We start from the raw sequence: 21,897 nt of genomic DNA on the forward strand, positions 1-21,897 counted from the left end.
CGGACAGCCAAAAGACCGCCTGTTTTGGAAAGCTGGCTTAATTTGCTATCGATCTGCACCGTTTAAAAGAAAATTTATTTTTTGAACCATTTTTCGATTTTTTACAAGGGGGTATATCACGATTTTTTAGATTTCAGATTTTAGCCAAAAAAACTAACTTTTTTGTGGGTTTTCAATCGTAGTTCAGCCAAATCAAGGCGGACAGCCAAAAGACCGCCTGTTTTGGAAAGCTGGCTTAATTTGCTATCGATCTGCATCATTTAAAAGAAAATCTATTTTTTGAACCAGTTTTCGATTTTTTACAAGGGGCTATATCACGATTTTTTGGATTTCAGATTTTAGCCAAAAAAACTCACTTTTTTGTGGGTTTTCAATCGTAGTTCAGCCAAATCAAGGCGGACAGCCAAAAGACCGCCTGTTTTGGAAAGCTGGCTTAATTTGCTATCGATCTGCATCATTTAAAAGAAAATCTATTTTTTGAACCAGTTTTCGATTTTTTACAAGGGGGTATATCACGATTTTTTGGATTTCAGATTTTAGCCAAAAAAAACTCACTTTTTTGTGGGTTTTCAATCGTAGTTCAGCCAAATCAAGGCGGACAGCCAAAAGACCGCCTGTTTTGGAAAGCTGGCTTAATTTGCTATCGATCTGCACCGTTTAAAAGAAAATTTATTTTTTGAACCATTTTTCGATTTTTTTTGGATGAACAAATTTTTAGAAAACATTCAAATGTGTAAACTGATTTCATTGATCAGCTTTATGAAGTCAATCAATTATATATTTAAACATTTAAAATGGTAAATGTCGTAATGGTTCCGTTCGATTTTGAGGACGTAAGCTGCTGCATATACCCCTGAAAATTATACCCTCAAAATCACCTGGCGCCAGTAAATCCGAGCCAGATTGTCGCCGGGCCCGATGCCTCGAAATTGTGCATTCAAAACAGGCTAGCCAGAAGGCACGAATTCGAGAGCCGGGAATTCCGGACACAATGGCCACGGGGGTGTGGCGAGGACAATTAGCGTCGGCCGCAGCTAATTATGATCCCTGCGCCGCGGGTGGTGGACACATATGGGATGTGCTAGAGCACATCGACGGGCTCTGTGTACGCTATAGGTGAGTCTGTGGGTCTGCGCGGACGGAACTCCGAACTCATTTGCGGTTCAATGCACGGCGAGACCCAATTTCACTTTCCCTCGCCGCGTTGACATTTTCCGCATAGATTGTGAAACCCTTAATTAACTTTCGAGGGCAAATAACGACCCCGGATGTGTCCACTAATCCAGACAGACTTTCGTTTCGTTAGTCGCGTTTGCAATGTGAGCAGGACATCCGAGACGCCACCAAAGGACCAAACAAACACGACAAAGCAAAACAACGGCCATCCCATCCCCAAACTCCTGGTTTTCGTTTCTCGGTCGGCAATGTCGCGTGCTGCTCATCATCCGCATATCCTCTTTAGTTTGGTCTCCAAACAAAAAAAAAGTTGTATATTTACCTTAACTAGGGGTATTTTTTGGTATCCTAAAAGAGATAACAATACTTTTAATTGAGGGAAACATATGACATCTTTATGAAGCAGACTTACAAATATTTTCCTTTTTTATTAATATTTTATTTTTTTTTCTAAAAGAAAATGTATATAAATGTTTTGTGTTTATTAAAATTATTTTCAATGTTTCACATATTTAATATATTTTTTAGTAATATTAGTGTGATATATTTTAAGGGTTTAACGATGTTGTCTTTAAAATTATACCTATATGTAGTGGAAAATTGTATGTCACAAATTATAATATAAATGAATGTAAACATTTTTTTAATATAAAATAAATAGAAATATATAAAAGGGAGATTTTTCCCATAACAGTGTATAATATATACCTAACTCTGTGTTTTTTTAACTGCCTTCCTAAATATTCTTTTATTTACCCAAGACCCTAGCTCGGTTCTATTCGAAAACCACATTCCGCCGAAATTCCAGGCAATCAATCAAAAAGCGGATACCAGGGCAATTATCCAGAATGTGGTATTCCCAATTGCACGATTATTTTTCTCAGTACAGTGGGTGGGAGAGGGAATAACATTCGAATTTTACACCTACTCCCGTGAGTTGGGAGGGCATCGCCGTGTCCTGACCACAGACATCCTGCCGTCCGCCCGCACCACCTGAGTCCTTCGGCTCCTTTGTCCTTTGCCGGGCACTCATTTTGCCATGTGGTCAAACACAAAGTATGTCTGCATGTGGTGCGGTCCAACAATGTTACTTTGAAGCTATACATCCACGTATATATATAAATATATATATAGATTGTTATATGGCCCTATGGCCATGTACCCATAGGCGGTATGCGAACACAGAAAAAAATGTAACAAAATAATTCCCATGCCGACATTTCCGGGAGCTGTGCAAATTTAAGGCTTCTCACCCGTGCGAGGAATGTGTGGATAATGCGTTGCCATTTAACGCATTACTGAGTCCTGCTCAACGCAGAAAAAATCGAAAGAGTCGTTGGGAAACAACATCTTTGGGATACCCAAGATACCTTAAAAATACTTCTTATTAAAAATACAATTTTTAAAAGAATTTTTAATGTAAGAACTTAGGAAAATATTAACTTCACGATACTCAAGATATATTAAATATTCTTAATAAAATAAAAATTTTAAAGACAGTTTTTAATATTTTTTTAATGTAAAAACTTCGGAATTCTCAAGATATGTATGTCCTTAATAAAAATAAAGTTATAAACAAATTTTAATGTCATATTAATACTTTTCTTTAGGTTTAACTTTGGGTAAAATATACAGAAATGTGAAATGAATATATATTTTTGATTAGTAGACTTATTTAAAATTTTAGGTCACCTTATACTCTCGAGATGCCAACCTAGTTACCCCTTGAGCTACAGGGTATAAACATATCGTCTGCGGCTTTGCCTTTTTTTGAGCCATAATTATTAGCTTTTGGTTGGATAAGGCGTCGCCTCGTCTGCTTGTCTCGTAAGGATGCTTTGTTGTGGTTACTGGGATGGGACTTCATCCGGCCACCCGGCTTTCCCGTATCACTCCTTAAGCTGCGGGACAATGGCAACATCCATTCGGGCCAAATTCGGGGTTTATGTGGCATGAGATCAAAAGGCCTGAGGAATTTATCTCCATCAGGGGTGCATGGTTTTAATTCTAAAGGTGAGACAGATCCTTCATATTTTTTACATATTTATATACTTATGTTTTTTATCAGGCATTTTTAACTACCTAATGCAACCTAATCTTACAAGCCCTCATACTAAAAACTGTTCCCTTGTTCCCAGAAATATCAAACATCGCCTGCCCAAAAGCGTCTCTCGAATACATCTAGTGGTCAATTAATCGGACAGTTTTGATTAGATCCGAGGAAATTGTTTACATTATTGCTCGTACCAGCATAGTTCTATTATCTCGGCTAGTTGCAGACGTCTGACCACTTTGACCGGGAGTTACGAGGCCCGAAGGCGGGGAAACCCGAGATGCGCGCCGTGAAATGAGAACAAGAACCGTGTGAAAGTAATCGGATCGCTTTTGTGGCCCTAGGAACCTGCGTTGCCATCCAATTTCCAACCGCTAATCTAGGCGGGGAGTTTTGTTCATCGCCATCGCTCTATCGATGAAAGCGTGGCCTTTATGCCGAAATTCCGAAGTTCGGTTTAGGGTTTCGCGCTCGGAGATCCGGGTAGAGCGCTCAGACAGCGCCCCCAGCCCCCTCCGGAAAGGAAATGTCAATATTTGTCATTACCGCGTGGCATTTTCTAGCGAATTTCTTCAACGCATTGTCTACGGGTATTTTTTCTTTTCATTGCCCGTTTTTGGGTTTTTCGGGGTTTGGTTTCGTCGGGTCGGCTTTTCCTTTGTGCCGGCGATGGCCATAAAACCAACAAAGGCGAAACAAAGGCCGCCGTGCGCCGTGTGATTATGTAAGACGCAGTTGCACATCGGGCTCATATTTGCCAACACCACACATTGCAGGCGGAAGTCCAGAGCCAGAACGAGGCATCCAGGAACGAGAACCAGGCACGGCTTTGTTTGAATTGCCCTCTTCCGTTTCCGATAATCGGATATGGCGACAGATATGTTCAAATGGTGCGATGGGAAACCCTGCAAAAGATCGGAGTCAGGCAGTTCACTCAACCCCAGCTCAAGATACCTTTTAGGAACCCAAAAGTCAACACAAGATCATTGTTATCATTGTTTATTTCGAATGCATATCTCTCAAATCTCTTAATCTTTACTTTCCACACTTCAAAAGTCGAGTAAATGTAATATTATTTGTAATTGATTATATTATATTATATGTAATTGTTTATTTTAAAAGTCTTAATCTTTATTTTCCGCAATTCAAAAATTGAATAAATATAACATAATGTTTTTAATACATTATAAATTTTATCAAATTATATTTGTAATATATCTTTTATTTTCAAAATCAAGTTGCCCTCGCTTTGTTGTTAAAACACAGCCTTAGAAACTCGTCTACTTCCCATTTACACTTACATTTGCAACGTAACTACCTTGTTTTCCACATTCAAGTACGTTAGTTACCACAAGAAGATGCGTAACGTCCTACAGGATAAGTACCCCGAAAAGTTCGATTTCGATGAGGAGGTGAATCGCGTGAAGCTCGAGTTCGATATGATGTTCTTCGCCGAGATGGAGGAGGCCATTTTCGGGGAGAGCGAGCCCGAGGATGCCAACGAGGTGGAAGCGAGTCCCTCGGAGGGCAGCGGCGAGGACAGCGACAGACATATCTAAATTAATTGCCCCGGCCCTGTGGCACTTTCGAAATTTCGCCGGCTATCATTATCATCCAATATAGTTCGGCGGCATATTGTGCCCTGTCGTCATCCGTCATGATCTGTTTTCGGGATCGCTTATTGTCCCTTAGCTCATCGCTCACTTGTGCCCTAAGCGGATTAGGTTTCACCCAGAAACGTGTTCGGCACAAAGGACTCCGTGGTGGAAGCGGCAAAAAGGGAATAAAACAAAAAGAAACGAGTACAAAAAGGGAAACACGGGCTGCCCGCGAACAATGAACCATGTGGCAAGTGGATTGGCAGCTTGTAATCCGCCTCCCCGCCCGGCATGTCCTTGTATAGCCCCAGGTTCGATCCCGAAGTGCACTTGCTACACGGTTATTGCATCATCGCCTTATTGCCCTAATGCGATTAGCATTCATTTTTAATCGCGCCTCATTGGAATTGGGTTTTTCGTCTAAGTCTTTCGATAGTCTGCCCGCCTGGCCGCTCAATAAGTCCGCTGCACTGGGAAAAATATACATATATGAAGGACCTTTTGGTATTTTAAAGTACAGAACTTGCAAGTAATGTTAAAAAATATTTAAGATATTGGAGAATATACATTCAAATATTCCGCAATGAAAAATTGAACTATTTAGCATAAAACACATTTTGAAAATATTTAATTAATTAAAATGCTTTCTTTTACCATTTTTTTTAATGCTTTGTGCTATTTGAAATATTAATTGTATGCTCTGTACATCAAGGGCAACCTGGCTGCTCATTACGCAATTTCGGGAGGGTGTTCCTTTCTGAAGTGGGCCATTGTCAGTGCCCTAGACCAGAAAAGCAAACTGTCTCGAGAGCGAGTGACTTGAGACCGGCGAAATTGTGGCGAAAGTGCAAGTACAGTCACCACTGTGTGGCCAACCCCTCTCCTCAATGCCAACCCCCGTGGAACAAAGCGAGTTGAATGATTTACCCTGGAGTGGGTCAACGTGGAGCGTGCTCGGGCTGTGAAATTGCAAGCCAGAACAACACTTTCGTCGATAATCACGAGGGTCATTCGATGGGTCAAGTGTCGCCGCAGCGCGTGGCAACCCCTTTGGAAAAGGGGCAGGACGGAGACCCATGGGGAAAATCTGGAGAGCTTAAGCATGGCAGGATAGGGAAAATTTGTGATCGTTATAGATGCAAATCAATGGCCTGGCACACGATGTTACAGAAATTCAAGAATATATGTCATTTTATTACATTAATATATTTTGTATGACTAATACATTTTTTGTTTTATATGTAGACGTGGCAATTTAATTTAAAAGTAACCCAAATATCAATGTTTAATTAATATGTTTTTTGTCAACCTACAGACCTTTTCATTTTTTTTAATAAACTCGGCATTTTTTATTTTTTAAATAATAAATATTACAATTTTAAATATTAGTTCTTTCAAAATATTTATCTTTTTACAACAAATTTGTTCTGTCCCATGTTTGCTTTGTGAAATATTGTTACCCTATTTAAAGTTGTATATTTTTCTATAAAAACACAGTGAAATTTCTTTGCTTTAGGGTAATACAAAATAGTTTAAGTGATACTATTTATCTATGCCATTATTTTTTAATATTTACCTTTTTACAAAATATTTTATCTTTTACTTGTGCTTTTTGAAATATCTTTAACAATTTGAAGTTTAATATTTTTCTGTAAATACACAGTGAACTTTCTTAGTAATAAAAATAGTGTAAAAGATGCTATTAACGAGGGGTTTTCTTTAAAAATAAATATTACCCGCTGCGCCTACTGAGAACCTAAATTATCACCTGTGCAAATCGAATTCTGTTCTCACCTAATCTGTTCCCCCGAATTCCGAACTGCCGCCCCTAAGTATGCAATAAATAATTCGCAGGGGCCGGGCGGGAAAAGGGCAGCACAAAAGCAGGCAACACAAACAGATTCCATTTAGATACCCGCTTCGTTCGGTTTCCATTTATAGTTTGTGGTTCCATCTGCAATATCGCCTCCATCTGCTTCCGCTTGCATTCGTGGTGTTTGCTTTTAACTAACGCGACACAGTCGCATTCAAATCAGCTTAATTAAATTGTAATTGGATATGTTTTTTCGCCTAGAAACTGACGCAAACAAACGAAATCCTGTGGGCCGGGTGAAGTGGGAATGGGAGCGAAAGTGGGAGCGGTGGTTGATGGCTGACGGCTGATAAGCTCATCGCGGGGATTGTCTTTAAAGCTGCGGACAGGCGTCTCTATCCGTCCAGCCATCCATCCATACCGCCCGCTTTCCCAACCCTTAACGGAGCCACCAACAGTGATGCCAATGATTATGGTGAGTGGCGGGAAATACCTGGCAGTGTATTAATACTGTCCTTCAACCTCTAAAAAAATTAATACAAAGTATTAAAAATATCTTCAAAGAATTAATTTAAATATTTACAAATATAGGGAGAATTTGTTTTTTTTTGTATATTTACTCGTATAAGATATAATGGGAAATGCACCAAGAATAATTTAAAAAATTGTTTATGAAAAAGTAAAAAGAACTTATAAAAATAATTTAATCTTCAATATGAAATAGTCAGAAGAAGCTGTTGCTTATTTTTTGTAATATCTAATATTAATATATAAATTAGTCGCATTGGCAGCACTGCTGGCAGAGGCTGTTGCTTCTTGTTTATGCAACGAAACTAATTTAAAGTGCTTCACGCGGCGGTCGCTTAATCCGCTGGCGTGGTGTGCGTGAGGCCCCATCTCTTTTCCTCTATCCGCCCCTCCCTCTCTCTCGCCCTGTGTGTGATAACTTCGTTAAGTTGTTGACACGCATATATTTATAATATATATATGGGGGTAAATAATAATAACAATATAGCCAGTAATTAAATGACACTGGCACGTGGCGCGACGAAGCCAACAACAAAGTTTACAGGACGACCGAAGGAAGCACCCACACTCATGCAGGCCTCACGGTCACACTCACACACAGACAGGGGCCCAGGGCAGTGGAAAAAAAATTAATATATCAGCACTTTTGGGGTCACCAAGTGAAGCCAATCAAATGCAGTACATAACTAGTCCTTATGCTCATTCAAAAAGCTCTTTTTAAATATATTGCTATATTTTGTATTCCATTATTTAACAACTTGGAAATATACCTATCATACACACTTTAAATTTAATAAAACAGTCTTATAGATACATTTTTTTTTTAGTAATAAAAGAAGATGTTACAGTTCTTCTCAAAAAAAAGTAGTAAGCCTCAACATTTGTTTCTAATGTTTTTTGCTATATTATTACTAACAAAGTTATAGTTCATTTAAAAATGTTGAACATTGATTTTAATATGATTTTTTTTTTAATTACTCAAAATGTTGAATTAAATATTTTTTACAATAAATCATGAAAATAAATAAGCAGCAAAATTTTTAATTTAAAAGTAACTTCCATTTTCTTCCCACCACTGCCTGGTTTTCACAGTGTAATTAAAACACAGATAACATTAGTAGATATAAAGCAACTTTCGCCCAATGAGCCGAATTCTAATGCAGACCAGCCACAAATGCCTTTTATTAAATGGCATTTTGCAATCGATCTCTGAGCACCATCCATACAGGTGGTCATGCCCGGCAGTTTTGATTGGAAATTCACTAGTAGGGCATGTTTGATTTGGCCGTAATGATAAGCTTGCGATGGCCAAATCATTGCTGAATCGAGTCAGAGGTATGCATTTCGGCTCTTTGCGCCCTCGTCCCTCTTTTCTGGACCAGCCAGCCACATAGATATTGTATCGGAGATTATTTCGGCCATTTGAATTGAAAATCGAACGCAACAGTCGGGCAAATTTGCGGCTTCGTTTCATTTGGCAATTATGACCACTGGAAACGGAGGCAAATATGGGCGAGGATACGGATGAATCAGAGTCAGGATGGGTTGAGAGAGGAGGGGAATCCCCTGCTTATTCTGCGGCGCAGCGTTGACATTATTCACATTCAACTATTTGCAAAACAAATTCAGCCAAGTCTGTGCACGAATTAAATTCCATTTGCCTACGACTCAATGAAAAGCCACAAAGCCTCTGCCAATAGGCTTTCCCTGACAGTTAAAGTTGGCCTTTTCCGCCAGACTGATAGATACATAGATACATTTGCATATGTATATAGCAAGTGAGTTGCAAATGTATAGCTTGTATTTTTGGCACAATTAAGATTTGCGCACATAGCGCCCAACTTGTGTGGCATTAAGTGCTTTGCTCGAAAACTTTTAATTGAAATAATTTGTTAAGGCCTCTGGGGGCCAAAAGAGACTTCAACTTTTGTACAGAAATGCGAAACATTTTCCATACACTTGGCACATGAATGTAAATATTTTTCCAATCTCTCCGGGCCCTTTGACTTGCAGCCAAAACAATAACGGTCGTCCCTTCAATTACATATTTTATGGTAAACTCCAAATGCCAAAGGTGAAACAATGCCCAAGGGGTTTTTGAATTCTGAATTCAATACCAATTGATTTTGCATATTTTGATTTAAGGAAAACAATTATGTTGTATACTCTTTTTATTCCATCTAGACTATGTAACCCTTATCGTTGCTGAACTTGTAGCAGAAACGCTTAAAGCAAATCCTTCTTCGAATGGTAGTGGGATTGGCTGTGGTGCTGGTTATGGTTGAACTTGAGTTGGCCACTGTTGTGGAGTTTAAACTGGAAGTTGAGGTGGTCGATACACTCGATGAGGTGCTAGCCAAAGTAGACGAGGTGCTACTGTCCAAAACACTTGATGTGGAGTTGCTGGTACTTCCCGAAACCTCTGCTGTTACCTCAGTGGAGTTCCCAGCTGCCAGGGTAGTGGTCTCCAAGCTAGTGCCATTCGAAGAGGGCGCCAACGTTGTGCTGGTAGTTACATTGCTCACTTCCAGTTCCAGGAAATTGATCAAAGAGTCCATAAACTTCTGTATAGAGTTGCGATCCTCGGCGGTAAAGGTTTGTGCCTCGGACAGACCCAAAAAACAAGCATTTCCCATTAGGGAAACAATCAAGAGAAGCACAAGGTGTTGCTCCATTTCGCTAAAGTTCAATTGCCCTAAGCACTCTATAAACTGCACACATTTTCTGCCAGTTTTTCGGCATTTATACTTTGCGGAAATTTTCGGCCCACTGGGCTTACGTGCCAACACCCCCTAAACAACAATAGATAACTCTTTGACTTTCGACCATCTGGGTCACTTGGCTAATCTAATATTTCAGCTGCCGCGTGAGACATTCTCCGAGGCATCCCAAGATATTTGCTAATATTAATCATCAGCGTTTTTGTGGCTTTTCAAGTCAATGAAAAGAGACTGCGATGAATGAATAGTGTAGTAAACACGATTTAAGCTCTAGAAAATGTGGCTTATCAAATTAGTAGTATAATAAAGTACATTCTAATATTAGTTTTTACATTTGCATTTGGTTTTTATGTTTCAAAGGCAAACTCTAAACATGATTTTTATTATAATTAAATGTTAAGAAGGCTTGAAATTATGTTGATGTATTTTACTTAAGGATTTGGTGGATTTTTTCTAAAGTGTAATACTCTAGGATCCTAAAAAATGGAAGGTATTATTATTTCTTTTCCAAAGAGAGATCTGTAAAATAGATAGCTCGAATTAAAACCCCATTTATGAATCTTCGGACGTATAGAAACCAACCCAAAACTGATCACAACTCGATTTTTACTAATGCAAAAGCTTACCGATGTAAGCTTGCAACCTCTCTTGTATTTCCAGATCTAAGTCAATTATAATCTGGGGAACGTAATGCTTTTAATCCGATTTCCTCAAGTTGAGTCCCACTGATCGCACCCACTCATTTACGACAAAAGATAAGAAGATCGGCTCGGAACATGCTGAAAGAATTCTCCGAGCATATCGACATTATATATTGATGTGGGGAAGGCACGTTTTACAGCATGCCAGTGAGATAATCTCGCTGGGCTTTGGGAGAGATAAGCGGCTTGAAGTCGTATAAAAGCGGTTGGAAGAGCGGCGAAATCTATCAATCACCGACAAGTCAAGTCAGTGGCAAGAAGCATCGAGATGTGGCGCCTACATTTGTTCCTACTCCTGTCCACCTGTTTCCTGGTGCCCCACGATGCCAAGCCCACGAAGCGGACACCGGTGACCTTTTCGTCGACCACTCTGGCCTCACTGCTCCTGGAAACGGATAATACCAGCACTGGCACCACGGATCAGCCCACCAGTACGGAGAGTTCTTCGGTGAGGACCCCGCGAGTCACCAATATCGGACGTTTGGCCTCCAAGGATTTGGCCGATTTGCTTTTGGCCAGCATGCAGGCACGTGGCGCCAAGTTGACCTCCTTCCAGGAGTCCACGATGAAATCGCTGCGCAGTGAGGAGACCAAGGATACGAAGGGCAACAATGTGTTCCTGCAGGTGGGCATGGATGTGATTATTGACATTTTGATCGGAGCTCGGGATAATGCCACCTGCGGAAGGATCATCCAGGATATTGATCAGTCGCAGGACAGGAATAGCCTGACCCTGACCCTGAAGTCCTTCTTGGCCCTGTGCTTCTTCAATGGCATCGAGTGCGCCAAGGAGGAGGTGGCCCAGGTGATCAAGAGCACCCACTCGCGTCAGCGCCAGCAGGCCAAGGTCGTTCTGGATGAAGATCATCATCAGCAGGCGGAGGGCTCGGGCCTTCGTACCGCCCGTCGGGTGGGCGTGGTCAAGGACGATCGCAACTCGGTGCTGAAGTTCCTGCAGGCCCGGAACATCAACGAGCTGAGCGCCATCCTTAATACACTGCTGCAGGTGTGCGGAGCTTCGGGCGGCGAGGCCCACAAGATCATCAGGAATTTGCGAGAGAGTGAGTATACAGAATCGTTTTAATAATATTTCAAAAATCGGAATAGGGAATTACTAAACCACCATTCATAATACATTCTTACGACGATTTGTACGATCAGAAATGAGAAATTTAATTAGTGAACTTCAAGCATTAATATATTGTGACGAGTTAAAGGAAACGAGTAACAAGAAACGAGTAATAAGAAACGATTCATAAGAAGCGAGTAATGAGAAACAAATATCAAGTGACGAGAATGTAATATAACGAGTGCCATTCATCATTAGCAAGTTGTTAAGAATGAAAGTTACCGAGATTTGAAAGTTGAACTAGTTTATTATATTAATATAATATTTATCTTTTTCTATCCTTTCAGTGGGTCCCGACAGCGTCAGTTTGCTGCAGGTGAATGCTTTTAGCATGCTCTCCGTATCGCTGCTCGACAGCTTGTCCGCCATTGCCGAGGGTAAGACGAGTGGTTTGTGCTCCGCCGGCCCCGATAGTTGGATCGTCCGCCTGCTGGCAATGGGCGTTGACAAAGTGGTACTGATGGGTCTCATGACCGCCCTCGATCGCACCATCGCCACCTCGACCTCCACATCCGCCGAGGCGAACAATGCCGCAGCCCTGAACACCCTGAATGGTGGTGACCTCACAGATGCCAAGCCCCAAGTTCTTCAGAAGTCCGCGGCTACCGCAAAGCGAGCTATTTGTAAGTAAAAGTGGGAGTCCTCTTTTAACACAACCCCTAACAGCGAGTCTTTTTTCTCGTTTATTTCAGTGGATTCTGGCGCGGGTAACGATTTCAATTGTAAGTTTACCATATTTCCTCTCAAAATGACTTATTTAACTTGATTTTTTTTTACAGTGGCACCATCAGTCGAGGAAATCGGAAATCTGAACACAGTTAATGATCTAATTAGTGCCGATGTTCCCGTCGGAGCTAATCTTCCAATTATAAGCAAGGTTGATGGTGGTGCTGGCAACGTTCTCAATCGTGAGTATTTATTTGAAAATTTTCGGTGTTCATTAGGAACTAATGAATTTTTTGCAGAGGGATCTGATGTCATTCTCAAGGGAAATGGAAACAATTTTAACCGCTTGGTGGGGGCACGAATTCCCGTTTTGGCGAGTGCTCCGATATTGTCTGATGTTAGCGGCGGCAGCTCATCGTCAAGCTCCTCGGGAACTCCATCAAGTTCTTCTTCTTCCTCGAGTCCATCAAGCAGTTCGGGATCTTCTGGTTCTTCCAGTTCCGGTTCTTCTGGCTCTACAAGTTCGGGATCTTCCGGAAGCTCATCGGGCGCGGGTAACGATTTCAACTGTGAGTATTCTTTGTTTTCCCCCGATAAACTGATTTATTAAATGTTATAAATTATATTTGTAGTGGCTCCTTCTGTTCAGGAAATTGGCAATGACAACACTGTTAATGACCTTATTAACGCCAATGTGCCTGTTGGAGCTTTTGCCCCTATTCTGAGTAAAATTGATGGAAATGGTTTCACCGGAAACGTTCTTAACCGTAAATTCTGGTGTAATCCAAGCATTTTTTTCTTTTTCATTAATCTATTTTTTTTTTGCAGAGGGATCTGATATATTGATCAAAGGTCAAGGAAACACTTTCAATCGCCTAGTGGGTGCACGAATTCCCGTTTTAGCGAGTGCTCCGATATTGTCTAGTATTAACAGCGGAAGTTCATCGTCTAGCTCTTCGGGAACTCCATCTAGTTCTTCGTCTTCCTCGAGTCCATCAAGCAGTTCGGGATCTTCCGGTTCAACCAGTTCAGGATCTTCTGGTTCTTCCAGTTCGGGATCTTCGGGAAGTTCATCGGGCGCGGGTAACGACTTCAACTGTGAGTATTCTTTGTTTTTCCGATGAATTGATTTATTAAATTTTATAAATTTTATTTGTAGTGGCTCCTTCTGTTCAGGAAATTGGCAATGACAACACTGTTAATGATCTAATTAACGCCAATGTGCCTGTTGGAGCTTTTGCCCCTATTCTTAGCAAAATTGACGGAAATGGTTTTACAGGAAACGTTCTCAATCGTATGTTTTGGCAAATTCCTAGAGTTTTTCGATTTTATTTTTACCAAACTCAATTTTTTTTGCAGAGGGATCTGATGTTGTTATCAAGGGACAAGGAAACACTTTCAATCGCCTAGTGGGTGCACGAATTCCAGTTTTAGCAAGTGCTCCGATATTGTCTAGTATCAACAGTGGAAGCTCATCGTCTAGTTCTTCGGGAACCCCTTCTAGTTCTTCTTCATCCTCCAGTCCTTCAAGCAGTTCGGGATCTTCTGGCTCCACTAGTTCAGGATCTACTGGCTCTTCTGGCAGCTCAACTAGCTCTTCCTCTGGCACTCCCAGTTCTTCCAGCTCTTCAGTCATTGGCAACAATGTGAATGGTAAGCTTATCATTATTACCATAATCAGAAAAATACTTCATTTTAAATGATATTTATTTTTTCTTGACGCCAGTTAAGGGCGATACCATTACTGGCAATCAGAATTTCCTTTTCAAGCTACTTGACCTTGGCCTGCCAATTTCTCTCGCCGCTCCGGTGCTCAGTATCCTCAATCAGGGTTCTGCCTCTTCGGGCTCTACAACATCTTCGAGTGGTTCTTCGGGCAGTTCTTCAAGCGGTTCTTCAGGCAGTTCTTCGGGTAGTTCGTCAAGCGGTTCTTCAAGTGGTTCGTCTAACGGTTCAGGCTCAGGATCCTCAGTGGGAAACAATGCCAACAGTAAGCATTCTAGAAACATAGAAACATAACATAGAAAGTAACATATTTAACGCATTTCTCTATTTTACAGTCGATCCCAATGTTGATGTTGTTGGTAATGATAACGTAGTTACCAAAGTTGTTGATGCCAATGTCCCCGTGCTAGCCAATGTGCCTGTACTTAGCAAAATAACTGGAACCGGTTTTGCTAACAATCTCAACCGTAAGTATACTAACGCTGAAGATTCTGTGAGACTGAAGATAAATTCTAACCTGCCTTTTTCTCATAGAAAAATCCAACGTACTGATTAGAGGGGATCGTAATAAGGTCACCAAGGTTGTTGATGCCAATGTCCCCGTTTTGGCGGCTGTTTCGGCGCTCAGCAGTATCACCGGTGGAGCGACCAGTGGTGGTTCCTCCAGTGGTGGCTCCTCTAGTGGTGGCTCCTCTAGCAGTGGCTCTTCCAGTGGTGGATCCTCCTCCTCCTCGGGAGCATTGGGTGCCCTAGGTGGTCTCACGGGAAGCTCAGGATCGGGATCGTCTTCGAGTGGCCTTCTTGGCGGTGTTCTTGGAACCGTCGGTGGTGTCGTTGGCGGTGTAGTGGAGCCCGTTCTTGGTGGAGTCGTCGGCGGTGTAGTGGAGCCCGTTCTCAAGGATGTCGTTGGCGGCGTAGTGGCACCCGTTCTTAGTAATGTCGTTGGCGGCGTAGTGGAACCAGTTGTTGGTGGTGTCGTCGGCGGTGTCCTCCCGGTAGTGGAGCCCGTTCTTGGAGGTGTCCTGGGCACCGTTGGCGGCCTCCTGGGCGGTGCTACTGGCAGCTCCTCCAGCTCATCCGGCTCCTCCAGCCCCCTTGGCGGTCTTACCGGCATTTTGGGTGGCGGATCCTCCGGCTCCTCTTCATCCTCCTCTTCAAGCGGTTCCTCCGTGACTGGAAATAGTGCCACTAGCGGCGCCGATACTGTGATTGTTGGCGACAACAACAATTTCGTCCGGTTGGTGGACGTCAATGGATTGGTCCTAGCCGACATTCCCATTTTGAGCAGTATTACCAATCTTTTGGGAGCGACTGGACTAATCGGCAACTCAGCGAATAGTAAGTTGAACTGATTATTAGAATCCATTAAACTAAATCATAACATTAACTTTTGCAGAGGGTCCCAAGACTGTGGTTATTGGCAACAACAATCGCATAGTGAAGCTGATTAACGTCGACCTCTGGGTGTTGGCCTTCCTTGATGTTCTGAATATAATCCGTGGAAGTGGAGGCGTTTGCAACCAGCTGAATTGTAAGTGAAGATCTGCTGGAGTTTGGTAGATCTTTTATTAATATATGTTTTATTTTTCTTATAGCTGGACCTAGCACGGAGATCATTGGCAATGACAACGATGTGGTTCAGCTAGTGGATGTGGACTTGAGTGTGCTGTTAGTGGTGGATTTGTTGAGCCACCTGATCACCACTGTGGCCAATGACTGTGGGACCACCACCACCAGTGCACCCATCACCACGACCACCACTACGGAGACACCCACTGCCCAGCCACCCACTCAGGCTCCCACTCCGTCTCCCACTCCCTCTCCCACTCAGGCTCCCACGGAACAACCGCCCACCTACGGGCCACCCACCAACGAGCCACCCACCAATCAGCCCCCCACCAACCAGCCTCCTACCAATGAACCTCCCACAAATCAGCCCCCCACCAATGAGCCTCCCACCAATGAGCCTCCCACCAATGAGCCACCCACCAACAGGCCACCTACCAATGAGCCGCCCACCAACAGGCCCACAAACCAGCCACCCACCAACAGGCCACCCACCGTCCAGCCACCCACCAACCGCCCGCCGTCGCCCAGTCCCAACAACTGCTATCGCAGATATTGCCGCAAGTGGCGCACCCGCCCTAGCTATTTGTGCTACAAGAACTGCGGTGGTGCCTACGTCTACAAGCCCTAAGTCGGTGACCTTGCAACACCACTACCACCCACACAGCCAGCGGAAGCAGGAGAAACACCGGAAGGAAGGCAACCACCGGAACCACCGGCTGTACAGCTACTCAATCTTGTTATGCGTGGCACTGCCAGCCTCACTGCCCCTGGGCATTTATTTATTTTTTATACTTTCTAAGCAAAAGTTGTTTAATTTATTTGAAATATATAGAAATTGAATCCATAGTTAAAGAGTCTACACGAAATCAGAGAGCGGGAAAGAACTAGTGAAGTGAATAAATATACATGTCTATCATAAGAATGGTAAGATTGGAAATCTATAACCTCAGGTTATTCATTTCTTTTGTATAATATTAAAGCTTCATTAAAAATATCTATAAGAGTTATAAAGGTGTGCTAAAGTATGCAGTGAATAAATAGCTTTGCCTTTTGGAATAAATCAATTGATCTTGGGCCTTCTTCACATGATGTTGCATACTTTTAGGGTAATTTGTATCTGATTTCAAAATTCCCAGAGATATCTTTTACGGAAGTTAATAAAACCATTAAATTATTGACGCGTTCCTCTGATTAAGGAGTCCAAGTACCCATCATTCGTATACGCCCTCGTCCGAAATAAAATGAATCATCATTTTATTCACACAACGAATGCAATTACTTTCAGCCCCAACCGCGCAACGAAAAAGTTTAAACGAAAAACAAAAAGTTACGCTTTATAAATAAAAGATAACATTATTAACAAACGCCACCCACAGACGAGAGCCGCATCGAAATACCTGAAGACCTGAACTTAGACAAATGGTCGTCAAGCGTTGGAAATTGGGGGATTTTCCGGGGGGAAAAGCCATCCGGAACGTGCCTCTCGCCGCATGAAATCATAATGAAAGCAATAAAAGCATCACCAACAACCAGAAACAGAATGTAGAACGCAGCGCCCTGAGCCCAGAGCCCAGACCCCAGACCCCAGAAACAGAAACAGAAACAAAACCATTGAAGAACGTTGTCGGCGCTTGAGGTGCGAGTGTCTCACCTCATAATTGATGACCTAAGTAATTTGTTATGGCTATGAAACGTGTGGCAAACACAAAAAACACTGCCGCAGCACGACAACTGCGGAAGAGCGAAATATGGAAGCAATTATAAAATTTTCACAAAAACCAAAAAACGCCTACGGGGCTGAGGCAAACTGCGGGAAAAGTTTTTCTGTGGGGGGATTTTGATGCTAATGATAACCATCAGGGTGTTAAATATTATGCAACACCTCGGGGACGCAATTGGGTTACCAAAACGACAGCAGTCCAATGACTGCCGGCACCTGAGGAAGGCCGAGGAGCAAATTGGCCATTCGGGGAAAAAGTCTACTTCCCGAAAGCGGTAAGAAAACTTTAAACACCTCAAAAGATTGCTTGGCCATAAACCCAGGGAAAGTCATGAGTAAGGGATTTGTTTTTAATGTACTTGAGTGAAACATGAATAGATGATGATGCAGATCGATCGAAAATTAAGCAAGCTTCCTAAAGCAGTCAGTCTTTTAGCTGTACGCCTTGATTTGGCTGAACTACGATTGAAAAACTGGAAAAAAATGTTTTATTTTTGGCAGAAATCCGAAATCCAAAAAATCACGATACACCCCTTGTAAAAAATCGAAAAATGGTTCAAAAAATTAATTTTCTTTTAAATGATGCAGATTGATAGCAAATTAAGCCAGCTTTCCGAAACAGTCAGTCTTTTAGCTGTACGCCTTGATTTGGCGGAACTACGATCGAGAAACTGGGAAAAAATGTATTTTTTTTGGCTAAAATCTGAAATTGAAAAAATAGTGATTACCCCCTAGTAAAAAATCGAAAAATGGTTCAAAAAATAAATTTTCTTTTAAATGATGCAGATCGATAGCAAATTAAGCCAGCTTTCCGAAACAGTCAGTCTTTTAGCTGTACGCCTTGATTTGGCTGAACTACGATTGAAAAACTGGAAAAAAATGTTTTATTTTTGACTAAAATCTTAAATCCAAAAAATCGTGATATACCCCCTTGTAAAAAATCGAAAAATGGTTCAAAAAATAAATTTTCTTTTAAATGATGCAGATCGATAGCAAATTAAGCCAGCTTTCCGAAACAGTCAGTCTTTTAGCTGTACGCCTTGATTTGGCTGAACTACGATTGAAAAACTGGAAAAAAAAATATGTTTTTTTGACTAAAATCTTAAATCCAAAAAATCGTGATATACCCCCTTGTAAAAAATCGAAAAATGGTTCAAAAAATAAATTTTCTTTTAAATGATGCAGATCGATAGCAAATTAAGCCAGCTTTCCGAAACAGTCAGTCTTTTAGCTGTACGCCTTGATTTGGCTGAACTACGAATGAAAAACTGGAAAAAAATGTTTTATTTTTGGCAGAAATCCGAAATCCAAAAAATCACGATACACCCCTTGTAAAAAATCGAAAAATGGTTCAAAAAATTAATTTTCTTTTAAATGATGCAGATTGATAGCAAATTAAGCCAGCTTTCCGAAACAGTCAGTCTTTTAGCTGTACGCCTTGATTTGGCGGAACTACGATCGAGAAACTGGGAAAAAATGTATTATTTTTGGCTAAAATCTGAAATTGAAAAAATAGTGATTACCCCCTAGTAAAAAATCGAAAAATGGTTCAAAAAATAAATTTTCTTTTAAATGATGCAGATCGATAGCAAATTAAGCCAGCTTTCCGAAACAGTCAGTCTTTTAGCTGTACGCCTTGATTTGGCGGAACTACGATCGAGAAACTGGGAAAAAATGTATTATTTTTGGCTAAAATCTTAAATCCAAAAAATCGTGATATACCCCCTTGTAAAAAATCGAAAAATGGTTCAAAAAATAAATTTTCTTTTAAATGATGCAGATCGATAGCAAATTAAGCCAGCTTTCCGAAACAGTCAGTCTTTTAGCTGTACGCCTTGATTTGGCTGAACTACGAATGAAAAACTGGAAAAAAATGTTTTATTTTTGGCAGAAATCCGAAATCCAAAAAATCACGATACACCCCTTGTAAAAAATCGAAAAATGGTTCAAAAAATTAATTTTCTTTTAAATGATGCAGATTGATAGCAAATTAAGCCAGCTTTCCGAAACAGTCAGTCTTTTAGCTGTACGCCTTGATTTGGCGGAACTACGATCGAGAAACTGGGAAAAAATGTATTATTTTTGGCTAAAATCTGAAATTGAAAAAATAGTGATTACCCCCTAGTAAAAAATCGAAAAATGGTTCAAAAAATAAATTTTCTTTTAAATGATGCAGATCGATAGCAAATTAAGCCAGCTTTCCGAAACAGTCAGTCTTTTAGCTGTACGCCTTGATTTGGCGGAACTACGATCGAGAAACTGGGAAAAAATGTATTATTTTTGGCTAAAATCTTAAATCCAAAAAATCGTGATATACCCCCTTGTAAAAAATCGAAAAATGGTTCAAAAAATACATTTTCTTTTAAATGATGCAGATCGATAGCAAATTAAGCCAGCTTTCCGAAACAGTCAGTCTTTTAGCTGTACGCCTTGATTTGGCGGAACTACGATCGAGAAACTGGGAAAAAATGTATTATTTTTGGCTAAAATCTGAAATTGAAAAAATAGTGATTACCCCCTAGTAAAAAATCGAAAAATGGTTCAAAAAATAAATTTTCTTTTAAATGATGCAGATCGATAGCAAATTAAGCCAGCTTTCCGAAACAGTCAGTCTTTTAGCTGTACGCCTTGATTTGGCTGAACTACGAATGAAAAACTGGAAAAAAATGTTTTATTTTTGGCAGAAATCCGAAATCCAAAAAATCACGATACACCCCTTGTAAAAAATCGAAAAATGGTTCAAAAAATACATTTTCTTTTAAATGATGCAGATCGATAGCAAATGAAGCCAGCTTTCCGAAACAGTCAGTCTTTTAGCTGTACGCCTTGATTTGGCTGAACTACGATTGAAAAACTGGAAAAAAAATATGTTTTTTGACTAAAATCTGAAATTCAAAAAATCACGATACACCCCTTGTAAAAAATCGAAAAATGGTTCAAAAAATACATTTTCTTTTAAATGATGCAGATCGATAGCAAATTTAGCCGGCTTCCCGAAACAGTCAGTCTTTTAGCTTTACGCCTTGATTTGGCTGAACTACGATCGAGAAACTGGAAAAACATGTTTTATTTTTGGCTAAAATCTGAAATTGAAAAAATCGTGATTACCTCCTTGTAAAAAAACGAAAAATGGTTCAAAAAATAAATTTTCTTTTAAGTGATGCAGATCTATAGCAAATTAAGCCAGCTTTCCAAAACAGTCGGTCTTTTAGCAGTACGCCTTGAGTTGGATGACCTACGACTGAAAACCCGCAGCAAAAAGTCTTTTTTACAAAATCTGAAATTAATTTGTTTTAAGAATAACAGATATTTATAACTTGAAATTGTTTACGGAACCTAGTTCGTTTATTAGGTTTACAAAACATCATCTGTTAAACATTTCTCGCTTCCAATTTACACATTAGTGTGGCTGACATTGGGTAGTGTTTCTTTTCAAGTTCTCAAAATCCTGAAAAGATGACGATAGTACTGCTTATGTAGAGCTCTTTTTTAAAAACTTTACCAAAGTGGGCTTTCGAAGTGCTTCCGCTGATTCACGTGCATACGACACCAAAGACGAGTTCCCTTCTTGAAGAGATCGTTGAATTGACAGTCTTTGTTCCTTCTTTGCAGTTTGCGCATGAAGTTGATGAAGGCAATGGCGGATCCCAAGATATTTGGGTCGCCATTCCTTGCAACAGGACTGGGATTCTTCTTCATCTGGCGCTTGACTGATCCGGATCCTGCCTTCTTGATCTTGGACTTCCCCTGACGGGACGAAGGAGAGCGAACTGGACTGCGTTTTCCCCGCTCAGATTTTCCGGGGCTTTCCCCAAGGGCCTGACTCTCAAGCTCCTGAGGGGCGCTCCTTATATCGGAGACAGGTTCCTTCTAACTCGCGATTGTTACTGTAAGTTAAATATATCTTAAGATACAGATAGGTATGTCTTACCATATTTTTGAAGAGCGCTTTTTCCTGGAGGGTCAGCTGATTCCACCGCCTGGCTCCGAATCGCACCATGTCCCTCGGGGAAACTCCGCAGAATCGCTTCTTGTATTCGGTCAGGAAGTTGAGGTACCCATTGTTAGTAACGCGCGCTACTTTCTGAATCTTGTAAGTTTCTTTTCGAATAGCCCTTGCTCGCTTTTTCCCGTCCATAGTTTATTTTTGTAAACTAGAATTTTTCTCTTAACACAACACTGTCTACGCTGGGGAATGAATGTGAATACTGATTTTGATTTAGAAGCTGTTCTCCCAGCTAACTAGGATAATTTTTTTTTGCCTTGAGCAAGACCTTTTAAAATTTCTTGGGCTTTAATGGCTTCTTTTCCTTCTTGATCTTGGACTTCTTGTCACGGGTAGTAGGAGAGCAAACAGGACTTCGTTTCTCCTGCTCTGAATTATCGGGGGCTTGCCCAAGGGAATGACTCTCAAACTCCTGACGTTTACTTTTTACCACGGAGGCAGGCTCCTTCTAATTTGTTAATAGTTTTTTAATATGGACCATGATTAGGGTAGT

The 21,897-nt window shown here is 41.0% G+C and overlaps 4 protein-coding genes across 5 annotated transcripts; 2 read left to right on the plus strand and 2 right to left on the minus strand.

Annotated features, from left to right (window-relative positions):
- Positions 1–4,495: 4,495 nt before the first annotated feature.
- LOC108021887 (uncharacterized) lies at positions 4,496–5,894 on the plus strand. The gene has a single exon (XM_017090679.3). It carries the CDS (start codon positions 4,588–4,590, stop codon positions 4,786–4,788), a length of 201 nt encoding a protein of 66 aa, XP_016946168.1. The 5' UTR covers positions 4,496–4,587; the 3' UTR covers positions 4,789–5,894.
- Positions 5,895–9,321: 3,427 nt separating this feature from the next.
- LOC108021889 (uncharacterized) lies at positions 9,322–9,879 on the minus strand. The gene has a single exon (XM_017090682.3). It carries the CDS (start codon positions 9,841–9,843, stop codon positions 9,349–9,351), a length of 495 nt encoding a protein of 164 aa, XP_016946171.1. The 5' UTR covers positions 9,844–9,879; the 3' UTR covers positions 9,322–9,348.
- A 950-nt stretch (positions 9,880–10,829) lies between these two features.
- LOC108021874 (uncharacterized transmembrane protein DDB_G0289901) lies at positions 10,830–16,524 on the plus strand. 2 transcript variants are annotated; one of them, XM_017090666.3, is made up of 14 exons: positions 10,830–11,650; positions 12,006–12,341; positions 12,411–12,440; positions 12,498–12,626; positions 12,684–12,953; positions 13,017–13,151; positions 13,213–13,482; positions 13,544–13,678; positions 13,744–14,037; positions 14,111–14,374; positions 14,445–14,576; positions 14,644–15,447; positions 15,506–15,640; positions 15,705–16,524. In XM_017090666.3, exons 1-14 carry the CDS (start codon positions 10,858–10,860, stop codon positions 16,304–16,306), a joined length of 4,329 nt encoding a protein of 1,442 aa, XP_016946155.2. In that variant the 5' UTR covers positions 10,830–10,857; the 3' UTR covers positions 16,307–16,524. The 2 variants fall into 2 exon arrangements, with proteins under 2 accessions (XP_016946155.2, XP_050746374.1); XM_050890417.1 differs by lacking the exons at positions 13,017–13,151; positions 13,213–13,482.
- Positions 16,525–20,715: 4,191 nt separating this feature from the next.
- LOC108021888 (protamine-like protein 99C) lies at positions 20,716–21,605 on the minus strand. Its single transcript, XM_017090680.3, has 3 exons — positions 21,330–21,605; positions 20,901–21,268; positions 20,716–20,846 (listed from the first exon to the last, which is right to left on the minus strand). The coding sequence occupies exons 1-3, from the start codon at positions 21,534–21,536 to the stop codon at positions 20,831–20,833; spliced, it is 591 nt and encodes a 196-aa protein (XP_016946169.3). The 5' UTR covers positions 21,537–21,605; the 3' UTR covers positions 20,716–20,830.
- Between the last annotated feature and the right edge of the window lie 292 nt (positions 21,606–21,897).

The sequence above is a fragment of the Drosophila biarmipes genome, chromosome X, assembly GCF_025231255.1.
Source record: "Drosophila biarmipes strain raj3 chromosome X, RU_DBia_V1.1, whole genome shotgun sequence".
In the NCBI taxonomy this organism is placed as follows: Eukaryota; Metazoa; Arthropoda; class Insecta; order Diptera; family Drosophilidae; genus Drosophila; species Drosophila biarmipes.

Bases quoted from the DNA above. Each gene is read 5' to 3' on its own strand.
- LOC108021874 (XM_017090666.3), top strand. From the start codon at position 10,858: ATGTGGCGCCTACATTTGTTCCTACTCCTGTCCACCTGTTTCCTGGTG. The intron at 12,441-12,497 runs GTAAGTTTACCA...TTTTTTTTACAG, and splicing joins CGCGGGTAACGATTTCAATT to TGGCACCATCAGTCGAGGAA. The intron at 14,038-14,110 runs GTAAGCTTATCA...TCTTGACGCCAG, and splicing joins CATTGGCAACAATGTGAATG to TTAAGGGCGATACCATTACT.
- LOC108021889 (XM_017090682.3), bottom strand. From the start codon at position 9,843: ATGGAGCAACACCTTGTGCTTCTCTTGATTGTTTCCCTAATGGGAAAT.
- LOC108021887 (XM_017090679.3), top strand. From the start codon at position 4,588: ATGCGTAACGTCCTACAGGATAAGTACCCCGAAAAGTTCGATTTCGAT.
- LOC108021888 (XM_017090680.3), bottom strand. From the start codon at position 21,536: ATGGACGGGAAAAAGCGAGCAAGGGCTATTCGAAAAGAAACTTACAAG. The intron at 21,269-21,329 runs GTAAGACATACC...ATCGCGAGTTAG, and splicing joins AAGCGCTCTTCAAAAATATG to AAGGAACCTGTCTCCGATAT.